Source organism: Moschus berezovskii, chromosome 12 (genome assembly GCF_049115385.1).
Source record: "Moschus berezovskii isolate FMDL1 chromosome 12, NW_MosBer_1.0, whole genome shotgun sequence".
Taxonomy (NCBI): Eukaryota; Metazoa; Chordata; class Mammalia; order Artiodactyla; family Moschidae; genus Moschus; species Moschus berezovskii.
The window spans coordinates 30,329,124-30,341,402 of record NC_142471.1 but is presented as its reverse complement, the minus strand read 5'-3'; the positions used below and the strand labels follow the sequence as shown (position 1 = coordinate 30,341,402).

At 37.1% G+C, this 12,279-nt stretch overlaps 1 protein-coding gene across 14 annotated transcripts in view; it reads left to right on the top strand.

The window, feature by feature from the left end:
* USP54 (ubiquitin specific peptidase 54) overlaps positions 1-12,279 on the top strand; it is a 141,843-nt gene that overhangs the window by 70,568 nt on the left and 58,996 nt on the right. For 13 of the 14 annotated variants that reach the window (XR_008685801.1, XM_088841988.1, XM_088841986.1 and 10 more), the window contains 2 exons: positions 8,103-8,958; positions 11,243-11,335. Coding sequence is in view for 13 of the 14 variants with exons in the window: in XM_088841988.1 (XP_088698114.1) it covers positions 8,812-8,958; positions 11,243-11,335 (240 nt within the window). In the remaining variant the exon portion in view is untranslated. Of the gene's footprint in view, positions 1-5,355; positions 5,448-8,102; positions 8,959-11,242; positions 11,336-12,279 lie in introns of those variants that run through there. The other variant, XM_088841985.1, reaches the window with a different exon arrangement.

Here is a 12,279-nt window from a genome sequence, read left to right as displayed (position 1 = left end):
GATTTTAAATAACTTCTTTTTGTTGTTTTTGTTTTTAGCTATTTAATATGCTTGTAGTGTGGTTTTAATTCCATCCCCCTAAAGACTAATAATAATGGTAAATATCTTTTTATATGTTTATCTGCTATTTAAGAAAATTGGATGATTTTGCTCATTAAGTTTAGAGTGTTCGATGTATATTTTGGATATAAATCATTTATTCATTATGTTATTTGAAAATATTTTTTAATCTTTGGGTTGTCTTTTCATTCTCTTAATAGTGCCTTCCAAATAATAGAACTTCTTAATTATGATGAAGTCCAATTCTATGTTTCTTTTTTCTTTTATGGATTGTGCTTTTGTTTTGTATCTAAGGAATCTTTGCTTAGCCCAAGGTCACAAAATTTTCATCTTCTAGAATTTTTATAGTTTTAGGTTTTCATTTAGGACTGTAATCCATTTTGAGTTATTTTTGTATAAAATGTAAGTAATGGGTCAAGGTTGAGTGTGTTTTTTTTTAATATGTTTATCCAGTTGTTCCAACTTCATTTGTCAAAATGACTATCCTTTCTCCTTTGAGTTGCCTTTGCACTTTTACTGAAAATCGGTTGACGTTGTTTGTGTAGGCCTGTTTCTGGGCTCTCTGTTCTGTTCCAGTGCTCTGTGTGTCTGTCTTGTCACCAGTACCATATGGTATTGACCAGTGAATGTTCTGCCTTGTTTCTCCTGTTTGAAAATTCTTTTGGCTATTATACTTCTTTTGCCTCCATGTAACTTTTAGAATCATCTGGTTAATTTCTACAAAAAGAAATCTTGCTGGAATTTTGATTTGAAATTACATTAAATCTCTGCATTAGTTTGGAATCAATTGGCATTTTAAAAATGAGATGTCCAGTTTACAAACATTGTGTACCTATCCACTTACTTAGGTTTTGTAGTTTTGGGGATATAGAGCTTGTATATATTTATGTTTTTACCTAAGTATTTTACGTTTATGGTGGCTCAGTGGTAAAGATAGTATTGTAAGTAGTACTTTAAAGGAATTTCAGTTTCCAGTGTTCATTGCTATTATACAGAAACACAAGTGATTCCTTAAAAAATATTGACTTTGTTTTCTGTGACCTGACTTCACTTATTACTTCTTAGAGGTTTTGGGGTAGATTTCTTAGGATTTTCAAGTATAGAATATAGTATCTATAAAGATGGTTATTGTATTTCATTATAATCTATATGTTTTTAATTTTCTTTTTCTTGCCTTGTTGTACATGCTAGGACTTCCAGTATGATGTTGAACAGGGGCAGAAAGAGTAGACATCATTACTTTTTTGGGGGACCTAAAAAGGTGGGACTGGTCCTATCCAAAACCTTTTTGAGCTGAATAGCTAACATTGTTCTATGCTAAGGAACAATTTAAGCTTTCTACTTTTTTTGTGTGTGAAATCACAAGTAAGTAATGAAGTATGTTAAAGAGAAATATTAGTTAAAAAAACTAATTTTATTAATGAATAGGCTAGCAAGAGACAGGATGCCAGAAAGACTTAGGTATTGTAATAGTCTAGCGTTAGTTGTGTCTGACTCTTTGTGACCCCATTTTACTGTAGCCCACTAGACTTATCTGTCCATGGGATTCTCTAGGCAAGAATACTGGAGTGGGTTGCCATTTCCTTCTCCAGGAGATTGTCCCCACCCAGGAATCGAACCTGGGTCTCCTGAATTGCAGGGCAGATTCTTAACCATCTGAGCCACCAGGAGGGGTAATTGTGGTACCAACTAGGTCTTGACAGTGGAAGTGAAAAAGAAGGATCAATGAAAGAGATTTTGAAGGGGTAATTGACAGACCTTATGTCCCTTCATGGGGAAACAGTGGAAACAGTGTCAGGCTTTATTTTTTGGGGCTCCAAAATCACTGCAGATGCTGATTGCAGCCATGAAATTAAAAGACGCTTACTCCTTGGAAGGAAAGTTATGACCAACCTAGATAGCATATTAAAAAGCAGAGACATTACTTTGCCAACCAAGGTCCGTCTAGTCAAGTCTATGGTTTTTCCAGTGGTCATGTATGGATGTGAGAGTTGGACTGTGAAGGCTGATTGCCGAAGAATTGATGCTTTTGAACTGTGGTGCTGGAGAAGACTCTTGAGAGTCCCTTGGACTGCAAGGAGATCCAACCAGTCCATTCTAAAGGAGATCAGTCCTGGGTGTTCATTGGAAGGACTGATGCTGAAACTGAAACTCCAATACTTTGGTCACCTCATGCGATGAGTTGACTCACTGGAAAGGACACTGATGCTGGGAAGGATTGGGGGTAGGAGGAGAAGGGTATGACAGAGAATGAGATGGCTGGATGGGATCACCGACTCGATGGACATGAGTTTGAGTGAACTCCGGGAGTTGGTGATGGACAGGGAGGCCTGGCATGCTGTGATTCATGGGGTCGCAGAGTCCGACACGACTGAGTGACTGAACTGAACTGAACTGATGATGTGGATGGGGAAGGGGGAGAGGGATAGAAAGGCGTCAGAGACTGATAGACAGCTAAGATTTAGAACCTGAGTAATTGGAGATGCCATTAGTTGACAAAAAAGGTGGGGGGGGAGAATAAGAGGAGGGACTGTTTTGTTAGGGAAGGATGTGACTTCAGATTTTGACATGTTAAACTTGTTTTGAAAGTGAGACAATATGCACATAGTTGGTAATTTTGTTTCAGAGTTCGTGAGATTTGTCATTTATCAACCAGAAGTGATGGTTTAAGTTCTGATAGAAAAGAGGATAAGAACACCATGGGAAGCCCTCTAGACAAGAGCAGGCACACCTGATTTAAATTTAGGGCATGTTCGCTTTTAAGAAAGCAGCAAAGGAGAGAGAAAATGGACTGTTAGAGTATAGGAGAATCATTATTCATTTGTCATTCTTTCATTTTTGTTATTCTCTCATTTTCTTTTTAATTTACCCAATGAATTCAGAATTGTGTGAGATCAGGCAGCCAGTGTTAGGTGCTGCAGAAAAGTTAAGAAGGCTGAAGCATATAGAAGTGCCAGTAGGTTTTGAAATTAGGAGATTTCTTTTGAAAACAAATGTACCATGAAGTAAAATTGTGGTGGTAGAATGAAGGAACAGTACCATGTTCTGAAGAGATTAACAGTGAGCAAGGAAAAGTAGCAGTTGTAAATTATTTTACAGAGATGTTTAGCAGTGAAAGGTTGAAAAAAAATTAGGACAGTAGACATAGGAGTAAATAAGTTCAAGGTGGTCTTTGTTGTTACTTTTTAAAAAAATAAAGAATATGGGATATCTGTATATGGTTATCTTTAAAGGGGAAAGAGTTCATGAGAAGGGAATGTTTGAATGATAATAATAATAACTAATTTGTATAGGGGTTACTATATTGATATCCTCATAATAAGCAACAAGATATTATGAATATGGTTTGTGATTTTTTTTAATTGGAGTATAATGCCTTTACAATGTTGTGTTAGTTTCTGCTATACAACAAAGTGAATCAGATATGTGTGTGTATATATATATAAAAGTATATATATCCCCTCCCTATTGAACCTCCCTCCCACCCCCCAACCCCCAGTTTGTAATTATTGATGTGTGGAGTGTACCAAGGAATTGAGATAACTATCTGTTGATTTATCAGTGCAAATATAGCTCAGTTCAGTCGCTCAGTTGTGTCTGACTCTTTGTGACCCCATGGATGGCAGCATGCCAGGCTTCCCTGTCCGTCACCAATTCCCAGAGCTTGCTCAAACTCATGTCCATCGAGTCGGTGATGCCATCCAACCATCTCATCATCTGTCATCCCTTTCTCCTTCCTTCAGTCTTTCCCAGAATCAGGATCTTTTCCAGCGAGTCAGCTTTTTGCATCAGGTGGCCAAAGTATTGGAGCTTCAGTTTTAGCATCAGTCCTTCCAATGAACACCCAGGATTGATCTCCTTTAGGATGGACTGGTTGGATCTCCTTACAGTCCAGGGACTCTCAAGAGTCTTCTCCAACACCACAGTTCAAAAGCATCAATTCTTTGGTGCTCAGCCTTCTTTATGGTCCAACTCTTACATCCATACATGACTACTGGAATAACCACAGCTTTGACTATATGGACCTTTGACTATATGGCAAATATAGATTCTGCAGTAAATTATAAGTAAACTGCTCCACAGATGAACAGAAACCAGAAATGTGAGCAAATTTTCTAGTTAAACTGTTTGTATATCTCAGTGTAGTCCAGTTTGACTTCCTATTGTTTGGGTTACTTTTGGCTTTAATCGCTAGTAATGGGGCTACTGTTCCTTCATTAGAAACTGAGATACTTTTCATGGTTTTCTTGTCATTCTTTAGACCTTCTAAAACGTTACTCTATTTCTTGTAACAGACTGAGTTGTTTACCTTTTCATGTTAATCTTTGTATTTTTAAAATAACTGTAAAATTTAAATGTTTCTTCAAGCACATGGCTCAATAATACTGATATGTACCTTGCTCTGTGTGAGACCTATTACAGTTCTTTTTGTACAATTAGAAGACTTATTCCTGTTGGCTTGCAACTTTCTTGTATCCTGAAGTGCCCAAAGAAATTTACTTCTCTATTTTTAGGCACAGCAATTCACTCATAATTTATTCTTTATTTTGAAAACTTGCTTGCACATACCTATCATGTTAAATCTCAGTCATTGTGTGAAATAGGTATTGTGAAGCTGTTTTATAGACCCAGAAAACAAAGCTCAGGACAGTTGCGTTGTTTGGGATTACAGAAAGTAATAAAAATGTGGAAATTGAGCCCATATTTTCCAACTGCAAGTCTTGTCCTAGTCCTCTTAATAATATCATAATTGTTGTGTGTGTGTGCGCTCGATCACTCAGTCATGTCCAACTCTTCGGACCCCATGGACTCCAACCCACCAGACTCCTCTGTCCATGGAATTTTCCAGGCAAGAATACTGGAATGGGTTGCCATTTCCAACTCCAGGGGATCTTCCTGACCCAGGGATGGAACCCTTGTCTCTTATGTCTCCTGCATTGGCAAGCGGATTCTTCACCACTGCACCACCTGGGAAGTCCCAATATCATAATTACTTTACATCATTTACTCCTTACAACAACTTGACCTTATATTGTATTTCAAACTCTCCTTTTCATAGAAATAGTATTCCAGCCTTATTTTCTTTTTGGAGAAGGAAATAGCAACCCACTCCAGTATTTTTGCCTGGAGAACTCCATGGATGAGGAGCCTATAGTCCATGGGGTCACAAACAGTCAGATACGACTAAATGACTTAACACTTATTTCCTTTTAATTTGGCCACATAGCTATACATTTTTAATATTTTCTTATATAATTTTAAATTGTTTTATTATTTGCAGATATCAGTTCCTTTTCAACTTAAGAAAATAATTAACAACTTATAAACAAGTTCTACAAAATGGAACAAAGAATTTCCATATACCCTTCAGCCAGATTTATTTATTGGTAACATTTTGCTGTTTTCAATTTATTATTTTCTCTCTCCTTCTTTCTCCATGTATGCATTAGTATGCACACATACACACAAGTCTTTTTCTGAACCATTTCAGAGCAAGTTGCAGGCACTGTTTTACCTCTAAAATACTTCAATATTGCCTAGGAAGTTCTTTTTCTTTTAAAAATTGGTTGTTAGGGACTTCCCTGGTAGTACAGTGGATAGGAATCTGCCTGTCAATCCAGGGCACATGGGTTCAATCCCTAGTCCGGGAAGATTCCACGTGCCGCAGAGCAATTAAGCCTGTGTGCTTCAGCTACTGAGCCCACATGCTATAGCTACTGAAGCCCGTGTGCCTAAAGCCCTTGCTCTATAGTAAGAGAAGCCACTGCAGTGAGAAGTTCCAGCACTGCAACTAGAGCTAGACCCTGCTCGCCACAACTAGAGAAAAGCCCATGCACAGCAATGAAGACCCAGTGCAAACAGAAATAATAAAAATAAATAAACTGCTTTAAAAAAAAAAGAAGGTTGTTAGATAAATTCAGGACTTCCTGGTGGTCTGGTGGTTAAGACTGCTTGGGCGAGCACAGGTTCCATCCCTGGGTCCAGGAACTGAGATTCTGCATGCTGTGCAGTGCGTCCCCCACTCCCCAAAATAGGTTGTTAGGGCTTTGTGGGTAGAATTCTTTATTTACTTTCCCATGTGTGTTTCATAGATGGATTGTATTGTTTGGTGTGAGGCCTGCAATTTAATTGAAATATTTTGTCATCTGTTTCTTTGGACCATTTGTTACTGCCCCTCTTGGCTTTGTTCTTTTTGGCTCTACCTCTGGTTTCTGACACACCTAATTCAAGTGTGAGAGCTTTTTGCCTTACCCTCCATAGTGCTGCCATTCAGAGCCTGAGAATCTTTTTCTGCTACTGCCTTTTTTTCCCTTTGCTCCCTGAACTCACGGGTGTGTATCATAGGGCAGGCTGAGTTTCAGTGAGCTCCTCACGTGGATACTGCTGCCAAGTTCTTTTGGCTTTGAGCAGAGTGGAGGCTTGGTACTTGTCATTCCTTTGCAGCAGTTAAGCTGAAGGAATGCTGCATGGCTTGTTGGAAATTGCTTAGTGGCCTCCGGTGGGGTGTGTATGAGGGTGTGTGTAGAGAGTTGAGGGTCTTGTAGTCTGTGTGGGAGATGTGGGATCTTTCCTGGTGCTGTGTGCTAATCATCAGGCAGTATTTATTGAGCGCTTCCTTATGATTAGCACTGTGTTAGGAACTTTTGGAATAGTATAATAAAATACATAATTAAGTCACAGTAAGTAGTCAAACAATTCTATGTCTCCCACTTACCAACTTTGATTTGAGCAAGTTAATGTCTTTAAGCTTCCCTTTGTGCTTCTGTAAAATGGAACTATTAATACCTTCTGATTGGGCTGTTATGAAGATTGAATAAAGAATGTAGGTATTGTTTAGCACATGTCTGACACTTGCTAGTAATTCCATTTCATATAATCATGATCAGGATATATGACTGACACCATATAAAACAAATAAAGAGTAATGAAAACAAATAGAGAATAATATGACAGTATAATGTATAATAAAATACTTTAATTGTGACCTGTAGATTATAAATAGTCTGGGAATTTAGAGAAGTGAAAGAACAATCTTGTGCAACCATTTAATGTTCCTGTGCCTCAGTTTTTCCACTGAACACACTATAGATAGTGCTAGGTGATCTGAGAAGGATTAAACTGTCATAGCATTTTTGGTTTTTTCGGTCATCCATATGATGGTGAAAAGGAAAGGAGAAGCTTTGGCAACTGTTAGAAACCAAATTTACTATTTAATATTCTTAATTTTTTTCTTATGTGGACCTGGCGGCCTTATAGGAAAACTTAAAGGTGAATATTAGAAGCATTTTCTTCCAAGGAAATTTTTGCCCTTTACTTCTTTGGCATTTTAATTAGTTGAAGATTATTGTTGGTCAGTGGATGGCCTCTGATGTTGACTGCCTTGGATATAATCTGAGGATTAAGTGATTTGTAACCCAAATTATCTCTCTGGTCCTCTGGCAAAAAAAAAAAAATAATGTAACATACAAACAAACAGGGTAGAAGAAGATTTCGGTTTTTTGGACTGAATATTAAGGACATATTGTTTACTCACCATGAAGGTTTCTCTGGGATGGGACATCTTTATTCAGTAAAGTGACAACATGCCCCTCCCACCTTTAAATAGGCTTTTATAGTCATGGGCATGTAAAACACCTTTAAAATTTTCTGTACTAAAAACATCCAAAAGAAAGTCTTTCAATTTCCCAGTTTGGTAAGTGTTTACTTGGTAATTTTTTTCTTAGCCTGGTTGTGGAGAGTTTGCATTGGAGTTTTATTTTTGTCCAGATCAACTTTCTTCTCCTAGAAAATTTGAGAAGTCTCCTATGAAAGTAAGGCTGCTCACACCTTTTCCCCCCTGCCTGTTGAGTGTTTCTCCTTTTTGTTGTTGTTAGGCTTATTTTTTTGGTTGGGGGGAGGGCTGTGTATTGTTTGCAAAGGTTTCAAGTTTATAGTGCGAGGTGAGGCAACGTTGATCTTGGCAGAACAGCACAAAGCTAGTAGAGTCATTAAGTGACGCAAGCTTTTGACTTTTTTTTTTTTTTTTTTTCTTTCTGTTAAAGCTCTCTGGCACAGCTGGCTAATCTAGTCACGGAGGAAAAGAGAAGAGATTTTCTGAAGTTGTGGATGGAATAATAGAAGATGTTTGGGACATATTAAAGAACAGCAGCAGAGCAACAACAGCAGAAACTCCATGTATTTCAAATAAACTTCTTAGCTTTCTGAAATCTATGTCAATTGCTTAGAACCTGGGCTTTTACTTCAGAGGATGATGGGACAATGGGACAGGGCAGTAAAAGGCGAGGAGAGTTGTGCTGGATTCTTGGTTGTCTGTCTGCCTCTCCTTCCAGTTGGGAAAATCTTCAATCCACAGGAAGCATTATAAACAAGCCTAAAGAACACACTCTACCCTGATCCTGGATTCTGTTGGAGTTGAGGATTATAGCCACTTCACCAGGATTTTATGGAGGCAGTTCAAGAAAAATAGAAGGAAGCAATACTTAAGGATTTCTCTGTTTGAATTTGTCCTTTGCCATGTTAAATTTTAGGCATTGTTTAGAACAAGTTGAAGACAGCTCTGGCTTGTGGATCTAAGGATGCCTGAGTTTCTTGAGCTACCTATATGATTTTTGAAAGGTTGTAAATTCAAAGTTCTTCAACATAAATTTGTTAAGTTCTGGATTGTCTTTATATTAAGGACTTCAACAGAGACCAAGGACTCCCCCAAAGATACAAAATTTTCTCTTGTTTTCAGGCTAAATGTGAACAGTAATGTCTTGGAAGAAAAATTATTTTTCAGGGGGCCGTGGTAGTGTCCAGGGGATGTTTGCTCCTCGAAGCTCAACCTCCATAGCTCCCAGCAAAGGCCTCAGCAATGAGCCAGGACAAAACAGCTGCTTCCTCAACAGTGCCTTGCAGGTAAGGATAATTCCTTTTTGGTGAACTTCGACTTTCATTTGCTGATGTTTTATTTCTGATTACTTTTTAAAATCTAATACTTGATAAGTCTCTGTTTGAGGTCAGCAGCCTAAGATCATTTTTTAAGTTCATCTCTGTGATCATAGGCAAGTCACTTTATCTCTTTGAGTCTCAATTACCTGATTTGTAAAAGAGATTAATAATGATAATAGAAATAATAACTAACTACTACTACTTACCTGCCTAAAGGGAGGTACATGGACTAGATAGTACTACTTGTTCAGTGACTTTTTTCCTGAACAGTCTCTACTGTTTCTTTTTTTTCCATTTGAGACTAAGGTGTCTCATCACTCTAGTTGCTTTCCTCCGGTCTAGAAAACAGAATTCTTTCCATAAGTCAAAGATTTTCAGGTATGTTATTCTTGTCTCATAATATTCAGGCTCTCCGCACACTCACTGATTGGGTTCCAGTCTTGTCCACTTCTTTGTTCCCTTCCTCTGAGTTCTCCTGTAGTATCTGATTAGATATGCTTGTGCAGAGCTGGTAGAAAATAAATTCCCCTAAGTTGATTATCTTCTCTAAATTTTCCCTTTTGGTCTTACTTGCCACATTAGCCGTCTCAAAACCCCAGTGCTTACTCTCTGTCTACCTGCCCTGCCCAATCAGGGCCCTAGTGTGATAGGTTCATCCCTCTCAGTCTGACTTTCAAGTGATACCTTTCACTTTTCTCTCCTCTTCAGAGTAAAAGTAAATCGTAAGATAATTATGCTTGGGTAAAGTGTTAGCTTTACACCTCAGATACATGAGATAATAAGTTGTTACGAGAGAAAAAAAGACATGACAATGTATTTGGTATAAAAAGCACTGGAGTTAGGAATTAGGAGACCTGGGTCCTAGTTTTAGCCTTTCTTTAGACTAGCCCTGTGACTTTGTACAGGTTGTATGTTAGTTTTCTCACTTGTTCAAGAATCTCGTCAAGCTTATTTACTTACTTATTTTGTATTACGAATTGTCATGCACACATCAACCAGGCTCAACAATGATTAACATCTACCAGTCTTAGTTCATTCATTGCCACTACTCAATTATAGAACATATAATTTACCCACATATACGTATTTCTATATTTATACTTGAAGACGTTGATAGTTTTGGAGTGCCTATTATAATCATGTTACAAGTTAAAAATAATTGTTTCTATGAGCTAATATTCTAACTTATGGTATGAAAACTATGTTTACCACAGGTGTATTGAACCCACTGCATTTATTATAAAAAGGTGTTACTTATTTGGGAGTATAGCATATTTCAACAAACTTTGGAAATAGATACCTAAGTATCAATGTGAAGGTGCCCCAGAGGTGTCTATTATCTGGTGCACCTAAAATGTAGTGCCTTTTTGGATATGATGCTTTTTAAATGTTTTCCAGATAGGAGAAGCTTCCTAAGGCATTTATGCTATATATTACACTGTTTCTTTTTTAACTAAAGTTCAGAGTTTATTCAGATTTCCTGAGTTTTTTACACAGTGTCTTTCTGTATTCCAGAATCCAATCCACGGTACTGCATTTACTCGTCATATCTCCTTAGGCTCCTCTTGGCTGTGATAGTTTCTCAGTGTCCTTTTTTTGATAATCATGACAGTTTTGAATAGTACTAGTCAAGTATTTTGTAGGATGTCCCGTTATTGGAATTTGATGTGATTCTCTTGATTAAACTGGGGTTATGGGTTTTTGAGAGAAATACTGTAAAAGTAAAGTGCTGTTCTCATCACTTTCTGTCAAAGTTACATTCTATGAACAGATTTATCACTGTTGATTTTACCATTATTTCTTAAATTCTGTTGACTTAAGGAGGTCACACCTCTCTCAGAAAGGTCCAAAAATGGAGAAATCTAGCAAAGACAAAATTCCACACTACAATTCAAGCTTCTAAATAAGTTTTTAAATATTCTCGCTTTTCTTGTGTGGGCCATTAAAATAAATCCTTATTCTGCAGTTTTTAACCCATAAAATACCTCTTTAGGATCACATTTGATGTATGTCATACCACATTTTCTCTGTGTGATCTACTTTATGTTTGAATTAGTGTTTTTTCCATAATATCGTCATCTGTGCCTCTGACTGGATACTTCACTTTATTTGGACTTTTTTTGATACATTAGAATGAACTTTTCTCTTGAGAGTAATGATGTCTTCTGTGATCATTACCTGTGTTTGCTTGACTTCTTGATTTAAATGGGGAGTTTTTGTAGCGTAATGAAGTATCTTCCCTTTTCCTCAGGTTTTATGGCACTTGGACATCTTCCGACGTAGCTTTAGGCAGCTTACAACTCACAAATGCATGGGAGATTCCTGCATCTTTTGTGCTCTCAAGGTAAATACTTCAAACTTGTTTCTTCTCACTGTCATTAGGTTGCCAAAAGATCAATATTGAGGTGGTTTGATTATTCAGATTGATGCTAAAGAATTTGTTGCTACATTATCTGCCTATGGTTTAGTGCAAAGGATAAGTATAATTAATTTTGCTTGCTTCAGAGAAATACTACTTGGTATTCTGTTTCTCTGAACTTTTTGCCCATACAACTCTATTTAATGTGATAGGGTACTACTTACATGTGCTTAGACTTTGAGTATTTATCTGAAAAGCTAATACTAAATTTTCATTTTGAAAAAACAACCAGCTGTTTTTCATGGAATTAACTATTGTCTATTAAAGCTAAATTTAGCAACAAACTGTTTCTATGAAGAAAAACCAGTACTAAAATTTTCCCATTTTCCCATTCCCTAATATTTCCCATTATCACATGTAATAGATTCTTTATACTGGTTCTATTTTAATCTGACTCCAATTTTTTCATTTCTGAATAAAGTGAAACTGACAAATAAAATGGTATACTGTGAGAGAGTTCTGACTCAGAGGTTTTAGGTGAGTTGCTAAAGAGAAAGAACTAGGATGTATAAAAGGCCCATTCTCCATCAGTTTTCCAACATGTATCCTCTCTGTTTTCTTGGTCCAGATATACAATGCATTATTTGTGGATGGACGATGAAGCTTCTAGGGTCATTTTTCAGTCTCATGAAGTCTGAAACCTTGGTTTGTCACAAGGATGCTTGGTTGTGATCATTATTATCTTAGTTGTTTTTATATCTGAGAACAGGAATTATAACCAAAAAACTCCAGGATTATTTCCTAGTTAAATTTGCAATAGCTGAGTCAAAACAGTTTTTTGGCCAACATCAGTTTGAAGTTTTAGTCCATGGTAGGCTGATATCTCTGGAAAGAGATAACTGAGACTTCTGAACTTTTTGCCACTAGGG